This window comes from Salmo trutta, chromosome 18 (genome assembly GCF_901001165.1).
Source record: "Salmo trutta chromosome 18, fSalTru1.1, whole genome shotgun sequence".
In the NCBI taxonomy this organism is placed as follows: Eukaryota; Metazoa; Chordata; class Actinopteri; order Salmoniformes; family Salmonidae; genus Salmo; species Salmo trutta.
Genome location: NC_042974.1, coordinates 23528295 through 23552145, shown reverse-complemented (window position 1 = coordinate 23552145; position 23851 = coordinate 23528295). Strand labels below are relative to the sequence as shown.

At 42.9% G+C, this 23851-nt stretch overlaps 1 protein-coding gene across 2 annotated transcripts in view; it reads left to right on the top strand.

Moving 5' to 3' along the window:
* Positions 1–23851, top strand: part of btaf1 (BTAF1 RNA polymerase II, B-TFIID transcription factor-associated) — a 69928-nt gene that overhangs the window by 36916 nt on the left and 9161 nt on the right. For both annotated transcript variants that reach the window (XM_029698074.1, XM_029698073.1), the window contains 6 exons: positions 4825–4934; positions 5393–5594; positions 6133–6281; positions 10179–10331; positions 15892–16013; positions 23665–23832. In XM_029698074.1, the coding sequence (XP_029553934.1) occupies positions 4825–4934; positions 5393–5594; positions 6133–6281; positions 10179–10331; positions 15892–16013; positions 23665–23832 (904 nt within the window). The remainder of the gene's footprint in view (positions 1–4824; positions 4935–5392; positions 5595–6132; positions 6282–10178; positions 10332–15891; positions 16014–23664; positions 23833–23851) is intronic.

Genomic DNA, 23851 nt, shown 5'->3' with positions numbered 1-23851 from the left:
TACTTGTGCTGGTGTAAACATTGCTTTGTCTTTGCAGCTGTTTGACCCAGTGGGTGAATAAACTTGGTTTGAGCTTTTATTAGTTGTCCGTTAGGTTCTGACAAACAGAGTGAAAATGAACAGTTGGCGCTGTCTGCCGGATTCGCCCCGATTTACAGTCGAACTAGAGAGTCAGAATCAGTGAAACAGGAGCCGGCACCACTCATTCTGACATCTTGGGGAGATGAGAGTCGTAGGCTGACCAATTATAGGATATGGACACAGAAAGCCAGGGCGCCAAGTCTATGTCCAAGAGGCTTCTAAACAGCTACTACCACCAAGCCGTTAGACTACTGAACATCTAATCAAATGGCTACTGGGACTACTTGCATTGCCCCCCCCCCCCTCTTTTACGCTGCTGCTACTCTCTGTTATTATCTATGCATAAGTCACTTTAATTATTCTGCCCACATGTATGTATTACCTCAATTAACTCAACTAATCTGTGCCCATGCACATTGACTCTGTACCGGTACCCCGTGTATATAGCCTCGCTATTGTTATTTTACTGTTGTTCTTTAATTATTTGTTAAATTTTTTCTTTTTTGTTGTTGGTATTTTTCTTAAAACTGCATTGTTGGTTAAGGGCTTGAAAGTAAGCACTTCACTGTAAGGTCTACACCTGTTGTATTCGGCGCATGTGCCCCAAAAAATGTATTTGATTTATTTAGTAGGCCCATTGTGTAACTACTGGTTGGAAATACGGTATATGGTTATGGGTAGGTTCCATAAGCAGGGGTCCTGAGTGGGATTATTCCTCAGCGAGATCCATAGAAATACATGGTTTAGGGTGGGTTCCGTTAGGATAGTTTCTGCGAGATCTGTGAGTGACACTACAGTGTAGGGTAAGTTCCGTGTAGGATAGGCCCCTAGTGGGGTTATTTCCCTGTGAGTAAGTGGGACGAAAGTTCCAGCCGCCGTGACTGTGAGGCCATAGAGTGTGTGTGTGTATGGATAAATTGTCATGCTTGTGTACTAGTACAAAAGGTTGTAGAGAAGTAGTCCATATAGAAGGACAAAGGAAGGAAGTGCATACTAAGGAGAATAGGAGATATCTGAAAATATCTGTGCTTTAAGATGAAACATTGTCAGTGAGTGGTAAAGTGGATGGTGATAAAAGGTTGCCTACAAGTTTGCCTACAAGTTCTGGAAGAGAGCCTTGTTTGAACATGATTCGAGTGTATTAGCAGTAGCAATAAGGAGAGAGGTTGACAGATTATGTGGAAATAAGAAGATTACTGTAAATAATTTAGGTTTTGTGTGTTGTCAACAACAGTGATATTTGGAGTGTGACACTGGTATAAGACATTAGGTCTCCCGTATTCTCCAGTAGTAAATTGGCAGACGCTTCAGTATTGGTTCTAATACAAGGTATCAGGTGGCGTGACCAATTAATAGGCACAAATACCATAACTATTCTCCGGGGAAATGGGTATCCCTACCTTGGAAAATTGTAAATACAGGGTGTGTATTAGAGCCGTGAGTGAGAAAATCTAAACACCCTAGTCACAGTAGAGAGAGGCGCAGAAATAACTACCATTGAAATGGCATCCGTGGTTTCTGACACTCCCAAAAAAGGGGGAATAGAATAGGAAAACTACAGCAAAACATGGGTACGCTAAAAGAAGCGCAAGAGCATTCTACCAATTGGGGAAAATGTAGAAAACTGGATAAAAATTGGTCAGCATTTCCCTGCTGATGGAAAATTACAATCTAATAAAGAATTCAGATATGTTATTGTGAGTTGGCACAATGACATAAAAGAAAAATCAAAAGCTCAATACACTAGCGTTTTGATGTCAATGTTCTATCAAAAGAAAAACGAAACTGATAAAAACAAAATTAGTAGTTGTACTCAGCATTTAAAAAGACTGGGTACGTGAGTACATTGATAGAATATGTACGTCTGCTTTGATGGCAGGTTTGACCATTATTTTCAATGGGATGAAATAGTGCAGGAAGCTTGAGAGTGGAATCTAATTCTTTCTGGACAGGGGAAAACATAATGACATCAATGCTGACACAGGGAACAAACTGAGGAACAGACAGATATAGAGGGGGCAACAAAGTGAAGGAGTCCAGGTGAGTCCAATATTGCGCTGAAGCACGTAATGATGGTGACAGGTGTGCGTAATGATGGGCAGCATGGTGCCCTCAAGCGCCAAGAGGGGAGTGGGAGCAGGCGTGACAGAGCGTGTGGTTAATACAGCCACAGTGAAAGCTATTAACAGTGGCTTTAACGGCCAAGGTAAGACAAAGAACAGGAAGGAAAGGGAAGTGAATCTGTCTCAAGGCACAGAGCATCAGAACCCTGTTTTAGGTGTGGGGCCGTTGGTCATTGGAAAAGTAAGTGTAGGGCAGCAGGGAAGCCAACTGCAACCGCTCCCCCTGGAGGGAACGCTGTGATGTAGTCGTTTGCCGCATTAGAAAAAGAAGAGCAGCAGACACTCTTGAGGGCAGCGGAGCAAGGGAGCTCAAAATTGGCTACATTTGTGACAGGGAAAAGTCTTACATTTAGCGGGGTAACCGGGCAGATTCAAAAGCGATATGACTAATACCCATGTCTCTGACCATATAGGACCAGTAACAATATCCAGATAATTTTACATGACAGCAGGTGTGGAACCAATTTTGGTGTTGGATAATCTATGTGAAAGGAATGGATTCTAAAATGGATTCTTAAAGGTAAAAAGTTAAAATTCATTGCAAGCTCAGAAAACCTTTTTATTTATTTTTCTCCTGAGACACTTTATAGCTTTATAGAATTGACGAAAGGGAGGAGGGGTCACGAGAAATTAGAGTGGAGTTAATATTATAAGTAATTGTTTGTAAAGTTTTGTGCTGGTGTTAACATGTCTTTGTCTTTGCAGCTGTTTGATCCAGTGGGTGAATAAACTTGGTTTGAGCTTTTATTAGTTGTCCGTTAGATTTTCACTCTGTTTGTCAGAACTTAACACACCGATACTACACATTCCTTTGTCTCATGCCCTGCTTCACACTTGTCAAATCTAGGAATCTCTCTTCTACACACCGCTGCAACGTGTTTGAAGTTTTATGATGCTTGTATCTAAACCAAAGTAGATAATTACAAGATTGTTCTATACATCTGTTGGGGTCTCTATAAGCTTCATTGTGAGGTCCTAAACCTAGTGTGAATGCACATCCTTGAGGTTGATATAGTAAAAATGTTTGCCTTGGGGTAAGTCAATGGCAATTTGAGCAAGTTGGAGTGTTTTCTTCCCAGGCGTAATGCAAGGCATTATCTTTGGGATGTGAACTAAAAACAGGGCCTGGCCTATGTTAAAAGTGATTAAAAAAGTACAAAGGGTTTGTTAGGTGTTAAGTCTGTCTTAAAATCGGCTTAAAATTATCAAAAGATTTAAAAAAGCGATTGTGATAGTATTGAATTGTATTTGGGAAATAAAGATAGACATGGTTTTAAAAAGGAAGTGGTAATATTTAATTCATCAGCTTGTGTTGAATGACCTCTGTTCTGACTTTCTGGTGAGGCCTGATCACCCTCTCCAGAAAGGCTAGAGACATTGGGTGAGATTTAACTCTTACATCTACACGTTCCGCTAGCGGAACGTCTGCTCCAATATCCAATGATGGGCGGGGCGCGAAATACAAACTCCTCTAAAATCCGAAAACTTCCACTTTTCAAACATATGACTATTTTACAGCTATTTAAAGACAAGACTCCTTTATCTAACCACACTGTCCGATTTCAAAAAGGCTTTACAGCGAAAGCAAAACATTAGATTATGTCAGCAGAGTACCCAGCCAGAAATAATCAGACACCCATTTTTCAAGCTAGCATATCATGTCACATAAACCCAAACCACAGCTAAATGCAGCACTAACCTTTTATGATATTCATCAGATGACACACCTAGGACATTATGTTATACAATACATGCATGTCTGTTCAATGAAGTTCATATTTATATCAAAAACCAGCTTTTTACATTAGCATGTGACGTTCAGAACTAGCATTCCCACCGAACACTTCCGGTGATTTTACTAAATTACTCACGATAAACGTTCACAAAAAGCATAATTATTTTAAGAATTATAGATACAGAACTCCTCTATGCACTCGATATGTCCGATTTTAAAATAGCTTTTCGGATGAAGCACATTTTGCAATAATCTAAGTACATAGCCCAGTCATCACGGGCTAGCTATTTAGACACCCAACCAGTTTAGCCTTCACCAAAATCACATTTCCTATAAGAAAAATGTTCTTACCTTTCCTGTTCTTCGTCAGAATGCAGTCCCAGGACTTCTACTTCAATAACAAATGTAGGTTTGGTCCCAAATAATCCATCGTTATGTTCCATCAAGACGTTTTGTTCGTGCGTTCTAGACACTATCCCAACGCTAAATCTCGGCCACGAGCATGGGGCAGAATGTGACAAAAAATTTCTAAATATTCCATTACCGTACTTCGAAGCATGTCAACCGCTGTTTAAAACCAATTTTTATGCAATTTATCTCGTAGAAAAGCGATAATATTCCGACCGGGAATCTGCCTGTCTGTATACTGAGGGAAAAACCGAAAGCCGGGGGCGGGGCGGGTCGCGAGCGTAAGGCTTAGTCCACTGAGTGACCACTTAGCTTTTGCTCTCCTTTGTTTCAGCCAGGGCTTTGAATTACGTCATTCCTGTTTTTCCCGGGCTCTGAGACTCCATTGGAGACGTGGGAAGTGTCACGTAACAGCAGAGCTTGTGTGTATCATCAATGAAGAGATATCGATGTATATTTTTCTCTTTGGTGTTTTAGATTGGAAGCTCCAGATGGAGCGGGGGGATGCTGCGGCCCAGGATCTGGTCAACTCACTGCAGGTCCTGGAGGTCACTGCTGGGGCCATGGCCCCCGAGCTCAAACCTCTGGTAATAGAACATGTAGGAGTCTCCCCAGTAGAAACACCACTTAGCCCTATTTACCAAACCACAGTGGAAGATGGACTTATCAAAGTTCTTGTCTTCATTAAAAGGGAAATTACAAAACTTGTTTTCAGACCTCAAAATTAGTCTTTCAAGATGAGTCCACATCCCTTGCCATCTGCTGTGTAGTTCTAACTATATCAAGCCCAAATTAATGGTGAAGAGCACCAGTATCTGGAAATAACCTGGTGGTGTTTTGGATTGTGCCATAGAGATCGATCTACAAAACAGGTGGCTAGCGACAGAAGACTTTGACATGGAAACATCCGACAAACTGATTTTTTTGGAATGCATTTACTGTATCGTTTGCATTTCGCTACACTCGCAATAGCATCTGCTAACCATGTGTATGTAACCAATAAAATGAGATTTAATGGTCATTTCTCCCCCTCTGTGTATTTCAGTTGTTGGAGCACCTGCCCCACCTGTTCACCTGTCTGCAGCATCCGTACACGGCCGTTCGTCACATGGCGGCGCGCTGTGTGGGCGTGCTCAGTAAGATTGCTACCATGGAGACCATGCACCTGTTCCTGGAGAGTGTGCTTCCATGGCTGGGGTGCATCGAGGACAGCACTAAGCAGGAGGGGGCCATCGAGGCCATGGCCTGTATCTTTCATACGCTGTCACGCAGTTAGACATGATCCCATACTACGTGTATGGGCAACCAACCAATATGATTTTTTTTATAAGTAAGGTTGGAATATTATATGCCATGTAGTAGACACTTATCTAGGGCTGGGAATATACCAGTATCGCGATTCTGGTTAGTATCGTGGCAAGGAAACAAAACATGAAGCAGTGTTAACTTCTTTAGCAAAAGAGCTCTGTTGGAAACAAACATCATTATTGTCATCCAGAGTCACCCTTATTTTTTTAAGGGACCAAAGAGTTGGGTTTTCCTTTGTGTTCATTTTTGCCATGGAAAAAATATTGCGACACTGGTATTGTCCTGGCCCTAATTTTATCGAAAGTGACTAACAGTACATTGAGTGCATACACTTAGTAAATGTGACCCCAGCGGGAATCGAACCCATGACCTGATGTAACTGAAAGTGTTCAGGGTTCACTATGGGTGTAATGACACCAGGGGAGTGGGTGTCATTGTCATGTGGTTTGTTGTCCTTGACCCCCTTGGCCCCCGCAGGTGTGATGGAGCAGTTGGATGTGGACATCGTGCCATACATTGTGCTGCTGGTGGTGCCAGTGCTGGGCCGCATGAGTGACCCCAGTGACAGTGTCCGTTTCATGGCCACGCAGTGCTTCGCCACCCTCATCCGCTTGCTACCCCTAGAGGTAAACACACACAAACCAATACAGAACAGTCAGTATGTTTAGGGAGATTTGTTTGAGCAAGTATGCATTTAGGAGTAGTTATTTGCTTTTTTGGGATGCCAGGTGATTTGTGATATTGCGCAGTCTGACGCAATGTAGTCAATTTCAAACATTCACTAGATCTGCTGTATACAGTGCATTCGGAAAGTATTCAGACCCCTTGACTTTTTCCACATTTTATTACGTTAGTCTTATTCTAAAATGGACTACATGTTTTTTATTTTTTTTGCCATCAATCTACACACAATACCCCATAATGACAATGCAAAAACAGCTTTAGAAATATATGCAAATGTGTATAAAATAAAAAACGGAAATCACATTTACATACAGTACCAGTCGAAAGTTTGGACACCTACTCAAGGTTTTTTTTATTTTTACTATTTTCTACATTATAGAATAATAGTGAAGACGTGTGGAATCATGTAGTAACCAAAAAAGTGTTAAACAAATCAAAATATATTTGAGTTTCTTTGTAGTAGCCACCCTTTGCCTTGACAGTTTTGCACACGCTTGACATTCTCTCAACCAGCTTCATGAGGTAGTCACCTGGAATGCTTTTCCAACTGTCTAAGGAGTTCCCACATATGCTGAGCACTTGTTGGCTGCTTTTCCTCCACTTTGCAGTCCAACTCATCCCAAACCATCTCAATTGGGTTGAGGTCGGGTGATTGTGGTGGCCAGGTCATCTGATGCAGCACTCATCACTCTCCTTATTGGTAAAATATACCTTACACAGACTGGAGGTGTATTGGTTCATTGTCCTGTTGAAAAACAAATGATAGTCCCACTAAGCGCAAACCAGATGGGATGGTGTATCGCTGCAGAATGCTATGATATCCGTGCTGTTTAAGTGTGCCTTGAATTCTAAATAAATCACTGACAGTGTCACCAGGAAAGCACCATCACACCACCACCTCCATGTATCACGGTGGGAACCACACATGCGGAGAACATCCGTTCACCTACTCTGCATCTTATAAAGACACGGCGGTTGGAACCAAACATTTCTAATTTGCACTCAGATTAAAGGACAGATTTCCACCGGTCTAATGTCCATTGCTCGTGATTTTTGGCCCAAGCAAGTCTCTTCTTATTGGTGTCCTATGGTAGTGGTTTCTTTGCAGCAATTCAACCATGAAGGCCTGCTTCAGTCTCCTCTGAACAGTTGACGTCTGTTACTTGAACTCTGAAGCATTTATTTGGGCTACAATCTGAGGTGCAGTTAATTGCTGATTTCTGAGGCTGGTAACTAATGAACTTATCCTCTGCAGCAGAGGTAACGCTGGGTCTTCCTTTCCTGTAATGGTCCTCATGAGAGAGTTTCGTCATAGTGCTTGATGGTTTTTGTGACTACTTGAAGAAACTTTCAAAGTTCTTGTAATTTTCCAGATTGACTGAACTTAAGTCCATCTTTACTTTAAGACATTATTTGAGCTGTGCTTGGCATAATATGGACTTGGTCTTTCACCAAATAGGGCTATCTTCTTTATACCACCCCTACCTTTTCACAACACAACTAATTGGCTCAAACGCATTAAGGAAAGAAATTCCACAAATGTACTTTTAAAGGCACACCTGTTAATTAAAATTATTTCCAGGTGACAATCTCATGAAGCTGGTTGAGAGAATGCCAAGAGGGTGCAAAGCTGTCAAAGGCAAATGGTGGCTACTTTGAAGAATCTCAAATATAAAATATATTTAGATTTAACACTTCTTTTGGGGGGAGGGGAATACTACATGATTCCATGTGTTATTTCATGGTTTTTATGTCTTAACTGTTATTCTACAATGTAGAAAGAGTAAAAATTAAAAAACCCTTTAAGTAGGTGTCAACTTTTGACTGGTACTGTAAGTCGGTTGTCATTGTAAATAAGAACATTCTTAAACGGCTTACCTAGTTAAATAAACAATTCAGACCCTTTACGCTGTACTTTGTTGAAGCACCTTTTGGCAGCGACTACAGCCTCGAGTCTTCTTGGGTATGACACTACAAGCTTGGCACACCTGCATTTGGGGACTTTTCCCGAAGCCACTCCCACGTTGTCTTGGCTGTGTCCTTAGGGACATTGTCCTGTTGGAAGGTGAACCTTCGCCCCAGTGAGAACCTGTTCCACAGTACTCAGGACTTCATTAAGGATATCTCTGTACTTTGCTCTGTTCATTTTTCCTTCGATCCTGACTAGTCTCCCAGTCCTTGCTGCTGAAAAACATCCCCACAGCATGATGGTTGCCACTACGGTGCTTCACCGCATGGATGGTGCCAGGTTTCTTCCAGACCTGACACTTGGCATTTAGGCCAAAGAGTTCAATCTTGGTTTCATCAGACCAGAGAATCTTTATTCTCATGGTCTGAGAGTCCTTGCCTTTTGGAAAACTCCAAGCGGGCTGTTCCTTTTACTGAGGAGTGGCTTCCGTCTGGCCACTCTACCATAAAGGCCTGATTTGTGGAGTACTGCAGAGGTGGTTGTCCTTCTGGAAGGTTCTCCCATCTCCACAGAGGAACTCCAGAGCTCTGTCAGTGACCATCGGGTTCTTAGTGACTTCCCTGACCAAGGCCCTTCTCCCCTGATTGCTCAGTTTGGCCAGCTCTAGGAGTCTTGGTGGTTCCAAACTTCTTCCATTTTAAGAATGATGGAGGCCGCTGTTCTTGGACCTTCGATGCTGCAGAAATCCTGTCTCGGAAAACCTCACGGCTTGTTTTTTGCTCTGAGATGCACTGTCAACTGTGAGACTTTATTTATTTTTTAAATTTAAAAAATAGACAGTTGTGTGCGTTTTTCAAATCATGTCCAGTTGAATTTACCACAGTTGGACTCCCAAGTTGTAGAAACAGCTCAAGGATGATCAATGAAAACAGGATGCACCTGAGCTCAATTTCGAGTATCCTAGCAAAGGGTCTGAATACTTAAGTAAATAAGGTATTTCTGTAAAAAAAAAAATTATACATTTGCTAAACATTCTAAACCTGTTCGCTTTGTCATTATGGGGTATTGAGTGTAGATTTGTGAACAAAAAAAGTTTTCAGTTTAGAATATGGCTGTAACAAAAATACTTTCCGAATGCACTGTATAATTTCTTAACCATGGGCAACATCAGCCTGGGAGGTTTACAGGGATATTGGTATCCACAGTACTCAACCAATTTTGTATTTTCTTTACTCAATACTTTAATTTTTATGTAAATGCACTAATTTTAAGCCTAAACTGCAGTGTTCTGTCTCGTGGAGAAATGTGCCATACTACAGGATATTCGTTTTTAAAGTTTGCTTGAACACTAAATTGTCACTACAATGCAGGCCCCTGACAGTTTGCAAACCCCTGATCTATATGGTTGTTTCCTACTGCACAATTTGGTAAATTCTATTTTGCCCTGTAGAAGGCAGTATAGCTCATTGTTGTCCTATGCTGAATAGTGGGGCTATATTTCATGTGAAGGTCATTTGGAGGATGTGTTCTCCTTCCGTTTTGATTGCAACTTGGACCTCTGTCAGTTCATTTGTTCAATCGGAGATTAAGTGGGAGTAATGAATCAGGCACACTGCAGAACCGGACAACTCAATGTCATTACTTTCCATACCAAGACGTACGTTGTTCACTCTCATATGTAATATTTAGGAGGCTTGTCTTTTGCACCTGATATTATTTGTTGAGAGATCTTACAGCCTTTTCGCACTATCGTGCTGAGCCAATTCGTATTGCGCTCAGATTTTCTTTTCTCATTGTCCTTTCCAGCAAGGTTCCAGCAGCTATGGTGGATGCTCAACCAGGCCAGCGATGTACAGTTGGGCTTGGTTTGGCTTAGGGGTGTGAAAGAGGTTTGAGTTTTGAGTCCGATTTTAAATTATTTTATTTTTAGGCTGGTATCCCGGACCCTCCCACCATGTCGGACGATCTGATTCGCCAGAAGGCCAGAGAGCGTCACTTTCTGGAGCAGCTGCTTGACGGCAGGAAGCTGGAGAACTACAAGATCCCTGTGCCCATCCAGGCCGAGCTCCGCAAGTATCAGCAGGTGTGTTTGCAAATCTGTATACACGTCTGTCTTTTTTACTTGTCTGTTTATTGATCCATCTCTAACACTCATACATTAACAATCAGAACCGCTGTTAGCCCTTGACTACATGTGCATTGTGTCAAACTACTGCAAGCTAAAACTGGCGCAACTCACACAATGCAAGTTAGCCTGTCCTTGAGGAACCTGTAGGCTGCATCTTGCGTCCTACCCACTCATGCTGCACAAATTTAACACACTTGAATAATGCTGAACTTATGAACTCTTAATTTACTGTTCAGCAAAATGATGTCCAGACAGGATACAGCACTTTACAAAGAAAGCTACCGGTATTTGTGATATTGCAAACAATATGCTGATTTCACTGGGGTAAATAACTTATCATTCCCTTGCCGAACTCCCAACATGTCAATTGGTGACAGATTTTAATGCTAATATAAAAAATCTACATAAAAACAATCAAATCAAACTTTATTTGTCACATGTGCCGAATACAACAAGTGTAGACTTTACTGTGAAATGCTTACTTACAAGCCCTTAACAAACGGTGCAGTTCAAGAAGAGTTAAGAAAATATTTACCAAGTAGACTAAAATAAAAAGTAACACAATATCGACGCTATATACAGGGGGCACCGGTACGGAGTCTGTGTGTGTGTGTGTGGGGGGGGGGTACAGGTTAGTTGAGGTAATTTGTACATGTAGGTGGGGGTGAAGCATGCATAGTTAATAAACAGCGAGTAGCAGTGTACAAAAGGCAGGGGTCAATGTAAATTGTCCGGTGGCGATTTTTATTAATTGTTCAGCAGTTTTATGGCTTTTGGGTAGAAGCTGTTCGGAGTCTTTTGGTCCTAGACTTAGCGCTCCGGTACTGCATCCTGTGCAATAGCAGAGAAAAGTTTGAGTTGGGTGACTGGAGTATCTGACAATTTTATGGGCTTTCCTCATTCCTCTGCCTATTATATAGGTCCTGGATGGCAGGAAGCTTGGCCCCAGTGATGTACTGGGCCGTTAGCACTACCCTCTGAAGCGCCTTAAGGTCAGATGCCGAGCAGTTGCCATACCAGGCAGTGATGCTCTCAATGGTGCAGCTGTAGAACCTTTTGAGGATCTGGGGACCCATGCCAAATCTTTTCAGTCTCCTGAGGGGGAATAAGCTTTGTCGTGCCCTCTTCATGACTGTCTTGGTGTGTTTGGACCATTCGGTGAGGTGGACAACAAGGAACTTGAAACTCTCGACCCGCTCCACTACAGCCCCGTCGATGTTAATGGAGACTTGTTCGGCCCGCCTTATCCTGTAGTCCACGATCAGCTTCTTAGTCTTGCTCACATTGAGGGAGAGGTTGTTGTCCTGGCACCACACTGCCAGGTCTCTGACCTCCCTATAGGCCGTCTCATCGCTGTCGGTGATCAGGCCTACCACTGTCGTCAGAAAACTTAATTAGATGTTGGATTCGTGTTTGGCCACGCAGTCGTGGGTAAACAGGGAATACAGGAGGGGATTAAGTACACACCCCTGAGGGGCCCCAGTGTTAAGGATCATCGTGGCAGACGTGTTGCCTACTCTTACCACCTGGGGGCGGTCTGTCAGGAAGTCCAGGATCCAGTTGCAGAGGGAGGTGTTTAGTCCCAGAGTCCTTAGCTTAGTTATGAGCTTGGTGGGCACTATGGTGTTGAAAGTTGAGCTGTAGTCAATGAACAGCATTCTCACATAGGTGTTCCTTTTGTCCAGTTGGGAAAGGGCAGTGTGGAGTGCGATTGCATCTGTTGGGGCGGTATTCAAATTGGAGTGGGTCTAGGGTGTCCGAGAGGATGCTGTTGTGAACCATTACTAGCCTTTCAAAGCACTTCATGGCTACCGACGTGAGCGCTAAGGGGCGGTAATCATTTACGCAGGTTACCTTTGCTTCATTGGGCACAGGGACTATGGTGGTCTGCTTGAAACATGTAGGTATTACAGACTCTGTCAGGGAGAGACTTGACAGTTGGTCCATACATGCTTTGAGTACACGTCTTGCTTATCTATCTGGCCCAGCGGCTTTGAATGTTGACTTGTTTAAAGGTTTTGTTCACATCGGCTACCGAGAGCATATCAGTCATCCAGAACAGCTGGTGCTCTCGTGTTGCTTGCTTTGACGTGAGCATAACAGGCATTCAGCTCGTCTGCTAGGTTCGCTTCACTGGGCAGCTCGTGGCTGGGTTTCCCTTTGTAGTCCCTAATAGTTTTCAAGCCCTGCCATATCCAACGAGCGTCAAAGCCGGTGTAGAATCTAGGTCCTGTATTGACGCTTTGCTTGTTTGATGGTTTGTCTGAGGGCATAGCGGGATGTCTTATAAGCGTCCGGATTAGTGTCCCACTCCTTGAAAGCGGCCTTTAGCCTGATGAGGGTGTTGCCTGTAATCTATGGCTTCTGGTTCAGATATGTAGGTACGGTCACTGTGGGGACGATGTCGTCAATGCACTTATTGATGAAGCCGATGACTGAGGTGGTATACTCCTCAATGCCATTGGAGGAATCCCGGAACATATTCGTCTGTGCTAGCAAATCAGTTCTGTAGTGTATCATCCGCATCATCTGACCACTTCCATATTGAGTGAGTCACTGATACTTCCTGCTTTAGTTTTTGCTTGTAAGCAGGAATCAGGAGGATAGAATTATGGTCAGATTTGCCAAATGGAGGGCTTGGTTTTGTCTCACCAGGGGTGATGGTCGGATTCACGTTTATCGTCGAAGGAATGAACGTTACACCGAGGCCTGTACTCTGGAGCGGGATCGATTTGGAGGTGGAGGGTCCGTCATGGTCTGGGGCGGTGTGTCACAGCATCATCAGACTGAGCTTGTTGTCATTGCAGGCAATCAACACTGTGCGTTACAGGGAAGACATCCTCCTCCTTCATGTGGTACCCTTCCTGCAGGCTCATCCTGACATGACCCTCCAGCATGACAATGCCACCAGCCATGCTGCTCGTTTTGTGCGTCATTTCCTGCAAGACAGGAATGTCAGTGTTCTGCTATGACCAACAGAGCCCAGATCTCATCCCATTGAGCACGTGTGGGACCTTTTGGATTGGTAGGGTGAGGGCTAGGGCCATTCCCCTCCAGAAATGTCCGGGAACTTGCAGGTGCCTTGGTGGAAGAGTGGGGTAACATCTCACAGCAAGAACTGGCAAATCTGGTGCAGTCCATGAGGAGGAGCTGCACTGCAGTACTTAATGCAGCTGGTGGCCACACCAGATACTGACTTTTGATTTTGACCCCCTTTGTTCAGGGACACATTATTCCATTTCTGTTAGTCACATGTCTGTGGACCTTGTTCAGTTTAGGTCTCAGTTGTTTAATCTTATGTTCATACAAATATTTTCACATGTTTAGTTTGCTGAAAATAAATGCAGTTGACAGTGAGGACGTTTTTTTTTTTGCTGAGTTTATATATAGATATCGATAGATTAAATTTTTTTTTATATATGTATTCAGACCCTTTACTCAGTACTTTTGTTGACGCACCTTTGGCAGCGATGACAGCCTGGAGTCTTCTTGGGTATGACGCTACAAGCTTGGCACACTTGTATTTGGAGTTTCTCCCATTCATCTCTGAAGATCCTCGCAAGGTCTGTCAAGTTGTATGGGGAGCTGGCTGCACAGCTATTTTCAGGTCTCTCCAGATGTGTGATCGGGTTCAAGTCCGGGCTCTGGCTGGGCCACTCAAGGACATTGAGACTTGTCCCAAAGCCACTCGTGTTGTCTTGGCTGTGTACTTAGGGTCGTTGTCCTTTTTGGAACGTGAACCTTTGCACCGGTCTGAGGTCCTTAGCGCTCTGGAGCAGGTTCTCATCAAGGGTCTCTCTGTACTTTCCTCTGTTCATCTTTCCCTTGATCCTGACTAGTCTCCCAATCTCTGCCACTGGAAAAACATCCCCACAGCATGATTCTGCCACCACCATGCTTCACTGTAGGGGTGGTATTGGCCAGGTGATGAGCGGTACCTGGTTTCCTCCAGATGTGATGCTTGCCTTTCAGGTTCAAGAGATCTATCTTGGTTTCATCAGACCAGAGAATCCTGTTTCTTATGTTCCGAGAGTCCTCTAGCTACCTTTTGGCAAACTCCCAAGCAGGCTGTCAAGTGCCTTTTTTTTTACTGAGAAGTGTCTTCTGTCTCGCCATAAAGGCCTGATTGGTGGAGTGCTGCAGAGATGGTTGTCCTTCTGGAAGGTTCTCCCATCTCCACAGAGGAACCTCGGAGCTCTGTCAGTGACCATCGGGTTCTTGGTCACCCGCCCTGACCAAGGCCCTTCTCCCCTGATTGGCCAGTTTGGCTGGGCAGCCAGCTCTAGGAATAGTCTTGGGGGTTCCAAACTTCTTCCATTTAAGAATGATGAAGGCCACTGTCCTTGGACCTTCAATGCTGCAGAAATCTTTTGGTACCCTTCCCCAGATCTGTGCCTCAACACAATCCTGTCTTGGAGATCTACAGGCAATTTCTTCGACCTCCTGGGTTTGTTTTTGCTCCAACATACACTGTCAACTGTGGGACGTTTTTATATATATGGGTGTGTGTGCCTTTCCAAATCATGTCCAATCAATTGAATTTACCACAGGTGGACTCCAATCAGTTGTAGAACATCTCAAGGATGATCAATGAAAACAGCATGCACCTGAGCTCAATTTGTAGTCTCATAGCGAAGGGTCTGAATACTTATGTAAATCAGATATTTCTGTTTTTTATTTAATATCTGCTAAACTTTCTTTCTCGCTATGTCATTATGGAGCATTATGCGTGGATATAATTATTTATTTTTTTAATCCGTTTTAGATTAAGGCTGTAACGTAACAATTTGGAAAAGGTCAAGTGGTCTGAATACTTCCCGACGGCACTAATTATTTTGGATGAACGTGTGAAGGTAACCTGGATGTATTTGCAATTCGTTTTGGCTTATTTTGTGCACAGTAAAAAAATCATGGTAAATGTTATCTATTCAGCACTTTCCACTTCATTTTTAGTGTCATTGTTTTTTGCAAAGCTCTACAAAAAGGCATTGCTTTTAAATGCTGCAGGGAGGTCGGCTGCTGCTGACAAATTACTTTTGGACAGAACAAATAAATGGTAGAATTGATGGGTTTGTGTACTCTGCTGGTATCCTGCTGAGCCCAACATCCATCTCTCTAGTGTAATGGAACCCTGCAGATTTTTTGAATAAAACCTTGGCTGGTCAACAAAGGATAGGATTACGCTCGGCTTTTATACCCCAGCATAAACTCGTCTAGACTGGTGCTGAATAAGCATACCACTGTGACATTCAGAGTGTTTGATTAGTTGTTTGGGATACAAAGTGATTTGTAGATCAGTGATTTGTGCAGTCCGACTTCTATGTAGTCCATCTCATACACTCAATATAAGCACGGTAAAGATGTTTGCGTGAATCCTTTGACTCACAAACACAGTGCAACAGCTCATTGCATCCCATGGTTGTCTGCTCTGTCATAGCTAGTATGTAAAATGTGATTGACAATGTTATTAAAATTAGTTGTTGATCGACAGTTTCAATAACTTTGATCTCTCCAGGACGGAGTGAACTGGCTGTCCTTCCTGAACAAGTACAAGCTCCACGGTATTCTCTGTGATGACATGGGCCTGGGCAAGACCCTGCAGTCCATCTGCATCCTGGCTGGGGACCACTACCTCAGGTACTGAACTGCATGACCACACACTAGTTACGTTCTAGGCCGACTGTATTGCAGTTGTCCTGCATTTATCAACAAATGGTTGCATGTCATCAACTGCGCAGTTGGTCATCAGATTGCTATGTCAGAATGTGGTAATGTGATATGCAGAGAGAACAGTCTATGACTTGGTTGACTGGAGTCTCTGACAATTTTATGGGCTTTCCTCATTCCTCTGCCTATTATATGGATGGCAGGAAGCTTGGCCATACTGGGCCGTACGCACTACCTTCTAGCGCCTTACGGTCAGATGCCGAGCAGTCTCCATACCAGGCGGTGATGCAACCGGTCAGGATGCTCTTAACAGTGCAGCTGTAGAACTTCTTGAGGATCTGGGGACCCATGCCAAATCTTTTCAGTCTCCTGAGGGGGAAAAGGTTTTGTCGTGCCCTCTTCACGACTGTCTTGGTGTGTTTGGACCATGATAGATCATTGGTTATGTGGACAACAAGGAACTTGAAACTCTCGACCCGCTCCACTACAGCCCCGTCGATGTGATTGGGGGGCCTGTTCGGCCCACCCCTTCCTGTAGTCCACGATCAGCTCCTTTGTCTTTCTCACTTTGCGGGAGAGGTTGTTGTCCTGGCACCACACTGCCAGTTCTCTGAACTCAACTGTTGTCGTCAGCAAACTTGATGGTGTTGGAGTCGTGTTTGGCCACGCAGTTGTGTGTGAACAGGGAGTACAGGAGGGGACTCGGTACACACCCCGAGTGACCCCAGTGTTGAGGATCAGCGTGGCAGACATGTTGCCTACCCTTACCACCTGGGGGTAGCCCGTCAGGAAATCCAGGATCCAGTTGCAGAGGGAGGTGTTTTAGTCCCAGGGTCCTTACCTTAGTGATGAGCTTCATGGTCACCATGGTGTTGAGTGCTGAGCTGTAGTCCAATGAACAGCATTCTCACATAGGTATTCCTTTTTTCCAGGTGGGAAAGGGCAGTGTGGAGTGCGATTGCATCATCTGTTGAGGTGGTATGCAAATTGTAGTAGGTCTAGGATATCCGGAAGGATGCTGTTGTGAGCCATTACCAACCTTTCAGAGCACTCACGTCGGTAGCCATGAATTGCTAAGGGGTGGTGATCATTTTGACAGGTTACCTTCGCTTCATTGGGCACAGGGACTATGGTGGTCTGCTTGAAACATGTAGGTATTACAGACTCGGACATGGAGAGGTTGAAAATGTCAGTGAAGACACTTGCCAGTTGGTCCACGCATGCTTTGAGTACGCGTCCTGGTAATCCGTCTGGCCCTGCGGCTTTGTGAATGTTGACCTGTTTAAAGGTCTTGCTCACATCGGCTACCAACTTATCACACAGTCATCCAGAATAGCTGGTGCTTCAGTGTTGCTTGCCTCGACGTGAGCATGAAAGGCATTTGGCTCGTCTGGTAGGCTCACGTCACTGGGCAGCTCTTGGCTGGGTTTCCCTTTGTAGTTCCTAATAGTTTTCAACCCCTGCCAAATTTGAGTGTTAGAGTGTAGTAGGATTCAGTCTTAATTCTGTATTGACGCTTTGCCTGTTTGCTGGTTCGTCGCATAGTGGGAATTCTTATAAGTGTTCGGATTAGTGTCTCACTCCTTGAAAGTGGCAGCTCTAGCCTTTAGCTCGATGCAGATGTTGCTTGTAATCTATGGCTTCTGGTTGGGATATGTACTTGCGGTCATTGTTGGGACGATGTCGTCGACGCACTTGTTGATGAAACCTGACTGAGGTGGTATACTCCTCAATGCCATTGGATGAATCCCGGAACATATTCCAGTCTGTGCTAGCAAAACAGTCCTGTAGCATCCGCGTCATCTGACCACTTCCGTATTGAAGCTCAGTTGGCTAGGAGCATGTAAAATGTCAGCCATCCTCTTCGGCGCCATCAACCCTTTTTTTTTAAGGCAAGCCTAAACATTTTCCTGGCAAGTTGCATGAACTCGCCCTGTGTGCAATAATGGTGTTTAACGTGATATTTGAATGACTACATCTCTGTACCCTGTGCACACAATTATCTGTCAGTCGACCAGTGAATTTCAAACCGTTTCAACCACACAGACCAGGGAGATTTTCCAATGCCTTGCAAAGAAGGGTACCTGTTGGTAGATCGGTAAATAAAAAAACTGACATTGAATATCCCTTTGAGCATGGCACAATTATGAATTACTCTTTGGATGGTGTATCAATACACCCAGTCACTACAAAGATACAGGCGTCCTATTTAGGATATATCAAGAATAGTCTGATGGGTGACAATATTAGCGTATCACTTGTGACTATATTATCACTTGTGAATGATGCCCAGCTTGTGTGTAGTAAGGCAAGAAACAGCGCATGCCATTTTGGGACCTTTTTCAAATCCTATTCACATACCTCATGTAGCCTAGCCCGTAGGCCTACATGTTTTGATAAGGCTTGTATCATAACTAAAGTGGCCAAATAACTTAAAATGTAAGCACATTACACCGGTTGTAAAGTGTATTAGACTTTGGGGAAGAATTTTCACCACCTTTTTTATAATAAAGCATTACATGCATAATCGATTTTGTTGTCACTTTTGAGAATGGTGTGTTGCCTACTGCTGTGTGACAAAGTACATCTGGACAGTTCTTCCAACATCTTCAATATGCGCCTCGTAATTCGATAATGACGCCCACAGTTGCATCCCCGATATGACTGTCTTCACTTGTAGCCTGTGAGAAGGACTCGACTACATGCTGGGCATTGGCTAATAAGACTTGAGATATGTGAGAGGCGCACGCAGCCAGAAGAAGGGAATTATAATTATTCAGCACAACGGCCACTGGCCGCATAAGGGATGGATTTTTTTTTTTAGGGGGCATTACAGCCATGCAAAGGGCATTCCGCCTGAAAATTTGAGGCATTATAAAGTGCTTGTCAAATTGTGAATGAGAGACTGATGTGTATGCAAAAAACAAAGCAGAGCTCATGCTTTTCATGCAACTTTTTCCCAAATCCTCAGTCACATCATGCAGACTTAAAATGTAATCAAATCATACAGCCCAACGTTTGTATCACAACTAAAGTTGCATAAACAACTCCAAATGAAGCATATAGGAGGACCTGTTTCTTTGTTAACCGCTCAACACAGAAAAGCTGCATGTGCGTACTCCTCAAATCATTTGCCGAAAATATCCTGTATTTTATTCAGCGGTGTTCAATTGTATTCTTCATACTATAAAGTAATGCCATGGAATTGTGAGCAAATCTTATCTGCTAAATGAACTAGTGTAGCCCACAGCCATATGGCATAGCCAGATCAGGGCCGAGCATAAGAGAACTTAGATATGCTAGTCTGTTCTTCTGAAATAGACTACATTTTCTAAATATCATGTTTCTTTAGACCTGTGTAAAATACATTGATTTATTGTGATGGTGTAGGTTCTTAAGTGTTCCAGTGGCTTGTAGGCTATGCGTGGAAGCCTGTAGATGCTAAATGTGTTTTTTAATTGTCAATTAGCGTGAGACCGGTAGTTATTTGCTGGACAAGCTCCGGCTGACAATTTCATGACCACCACAGCCCTAGTTTTCACTCAACTAATGAGGCTGAATATCACAAGCCATATTTGCATTTGAATGCTGTAGGTGGTGTGCACATGTGCAAGATCAGGAACAGTCTGCCTACCTTGCTTTGGTCAGCATGCGAAGCTGGGCCTAGCGAGCAGTTTGACGAGGCTACTGATATTGCCTTGGGTTGTTCGACATGCAAAATGACTGGTAGATTTAATGATTGTCAACACAATTATATGCAGGGCTCTAAAGTGCGACGAATTTGGTTGCATATGCAATAAAATACTTAGCAGTTTCATTTTTGGAACACTGTTACTATGAAAAAAATCTCCTAGATAATGATAAGGGGTTTATAATTGAGGCTTTCCCTGTACCATTTGTTTCCGAGTACCCTAGAGAAACACGTGAGCGCAGATTTGTTAGCGTCATAGTTGCACCATTGCTACAGCGTAAAAGGGTTGAGTCTAGCCCAACCAGATCAAAAGATCTGTTCCATATTACCGGTGCAACATTTTTCTTCTTATAGCGGATCACCGGGACTGCCTTTATACATTCATAAACCATGTCGTGGGCCGTTGTAAAACTACTCGCGCGTCAACGTCGTTAAACAATTGTTTAGACTTTGTTCAGTCATGTTAGCTTGCTAACCAATTAGCTAACAACCTGGTAACTTTACCAGTATATTTGGGGGCACAGAAAGAAAAGGGATAGATTCTAAAGGAGATCAATGATCATAGCAGTGAATAAATCACAGATCTCTTGCATGTGGTCATTACAAACCTGATGTTTTTCAAGATTGTGTACAGTTTTCAATTTAACGCATCTCAATAGGAAAACGGTGCTTTTACGCAATGTAGAAAACGAATATTCCAATGACAGGTATTCGTATCAACATTTTAACTTTTATAATAAACTTAGTGTTACATATTAGCATCTAGGGCACATGTGCTTCAAAAGTAGCTAGAATTCATATATTCTCAATGAATTTATCATTTTTACACTGATAAAGTTATACAAATAATGACTACATCTCAGCTGCCCAGACCTGCATGCTCACACCCCCATCATAGTGCTGGCATTGTTTGCCACTTGGCCTTGAATTGTACAAATTTAGTTTCTCAGTCACCCATGCCATTTTAATATTTTAAATAAGTAATTATATTTTTTCTATTGTGTCAATGATGGGGATTAACTTCCAAGTTTTTAGTTTAATTTTTTAAGATGACAGGCTGGACGATTCTCTTCTATCACTTCACCCCCCCATATGCCATGTCTTGAAATATGCAGACAGACTGATTTTTAAAAGTAAGTTTACATTGTAATATTTCTGACAGCCAACTTTCTGGCTCGGCCCACAACTTCTAGACTTTATAGCATTCCCAAAAAGCACGGATGAGTCGTTTTTTGTTGTTGTACACTTACATTGCATTCGGAAAATATTCAGACCCCTTGACTTTCCTCATTTTGTTAGGTTACAGCCTCATTCTAAAATGGATTCAATTGTTTTTTTCCCCCTCAATCTTCACACAATGCCCCATAATGACAAAGCAAAAACAAGTTTTTAGAAATGTTATGTAAAAAAACTGAACACGTTTGCATATGTATTCAGACCCTTTACTCTGTACTTTTTTGACGCACCTTTGACAGTGATTACAGCCTCGAGTCTTCTTGGGTATGACTCTACAAGCTTGGCACACCTGCAGATCCTCAAGCTCTTTCAGGTTTGATAGGGAGCATTGCTGCACAGCTATTTTCAGGTCCCTTGAGATGTTCAAGTCCAGGCTCTGGCTGGGCCACTCAAGGACATTCAGAGACTTGTCCCGATGCCACTCCTGCATTGTCTTGGCTGTATGCTTAGGGTTGTTGTCCTGTTGGAAGCTGAACATTCGCTCCAGTCTGAGGTCGAGCGCTCTGGAGCAGGTTTTTGTCAAGGATCTCTCTGTACTTTGCTCCGTTCGTCTTTCCCTCGATCCTGACTGGTCTCCCAGGCCCTACCTCTGAAAAACATCCCCACAGCATGATACTACCACCACCATACTTCACCATAGTGATGGTGCCAGGTTTCCTCCAGATGTGATGCTTGGCATTCATGCCAAAGAGTTCAATCTTGTTTCTCATGGTCTGAGAGTACTTTAGGTGCCCTTTGGCAAAGTCCAAGGGGGCTGTCATGTGCCTTTTTCTACTAAGTGGCATCCTTCTGGCCACTCTACCATAAATGCCTGCTTTGGTAGAGTGCTACAGAGATGGTTGTCCTTCTGGGAGGTTCTCCCATCTCCACAGAGGAGCTCTGTCAGTGACCATCGTGTTCTTCGTCACCTCCCTGACCAAGGCCCTTCTCCCCCGATTGCGCAGTTTGGCCAGACGGCCAGTTCCAGGAAGAGTCATGGTGGTTCCAAACTTCTTCCATTTAAGAATGGAGACCATTGTGTTCTTGGACCTTAAATGCTGCAGACGTATTTTTTTTTTTTTACCCTTCCCCAGATCTGTGCCCCGACACAATCCTGTCTCTGAGCTCTACGGACAATTCCTTCAACCTCATGGCTTGGTTTTTGCTCTGAATTTACCACAGGTGGACGCCAAGTTGTGTAAACATCTGAAGGATGATGAATGGAAACCTGAACTCAATTTCAAGTCTCATAGCAAAGGATCTTATGAATACTTATATGAATACTTATGTAAATAAGGTATTTCTGTTTTTTATTTTTGTAAAGTAACAATGTGGAGGAAGGGGTCTGAAATTCTTTCCGAATGCACTGTAAGACATGACTCTGCTGTAGAATGTGGATTATCTCTTGTATAATACATTTGATACGTTAGTTTATATTGGATTAAGTCTACATTTTTTTTACTTTAATTTCATTAGTTATGCATAAACTTTCCCTCCTTAGATAAAAAATATAAACCATTGGAACCAAGAGATTGTTAGTTGGATATGTTCTATGCAAGGTTTTGTGTACCTTCCCTATCATTTGAACATCCTTTTCTGACTCGAACAAGATTACCTCTAGGTTGCTCTGAATTTCTTGATATGTAATGTTTAACTAAATCTACATTGGTCAGTCCAAAATTGTATTTTAATTTTGTCATGGAACTAAATGTATGTCCTGTTACCAAGTCACCTTAAATTGGTCAACATGGGACATTTTAATAAGTGATTTCTGAAAAGCTATCCAAGGATTGTTCCATAAGGTTGTGTTTTTAGGGAGTGTTATTGGTTTAGATTCTAGAGATAAGCATGTTCATCTTCAATATGTACCCATTGTTCCTCTTTAATGCATGTTTAACTAGATGTCGCAAGTTAAAGCCTTGGGTAGCTAGTTGATACAATTACAAGTCTGGAAGGTTAAAACCACCCTCAGACTTAGGAAGATGTAAAATGTTCCTTTTATTCTATAAATGTTATTTGCTCTTAAAGTCCGATAGAGTATATTTTTTTTAAAGAATGTCTTTGGGATAATTGGTATTACCGAAAATAAATACAAAAACTTTGGCAGCCATGCAATTCTAGAGGTTTATTCTACCTTTAAGATTACGTTTAATTAGACCTACTTTCATATTGAGTGATGGAATAAAGTTATTTGTTAGTTACTTAAATATTTTCTGGTGCTCTTCAATTTCATTTGGTGCTCATGACTTAGGTTGGGAGCACCACTGCTACCAATTACATTTTTTGTTTTATTTGGATTCCTGGTTACATGAAGTTTGACACTGAAGGAGAGGACACATCCATTTTGATAAAAGATGAACAGTATTTTTGAGGGTAGAAAGAATAATATGAGAAATAAATAATTTGATCTGGCGATTCGTAACGTTTGAATCGATTTTCTGACTGATGCATACTATATTTGGATTGGTTTGGGGTTCACGGACCGTTATTTTTTTATTTTTTTATAAATGTTTAAGATGCAATTGCGTATCACTAAATTGTTACATCCCTACTAAATACATATCCAGGCATTGTGAAATCTGGCAGGAAACTGCAATGTAGTTGTCCTGGAACGCGCCCATAGTTTGAGTTTCAAATGTACACCTTTGGCACATTGGAGAGGCTCCTCTGTTGTAAAAGGAGTTGTCATATTAATTGTTGTTACATTGTGTACAGGGCACAGGAGTATGCAAAAACCAAGGCGGTAGACAGCACCCCCCTGCCCTCTCTGGTGGTGTGCCCCCCCACCCTGACAGGTCACTGGGTTGACGAGGTGGGCAAGTTCTGCACCAAAGAGTACCTGAACCCACTGCACTACACGGGACCCCCTACAGAGCGAGCCCGGTAAGACCCCTGTACCGCC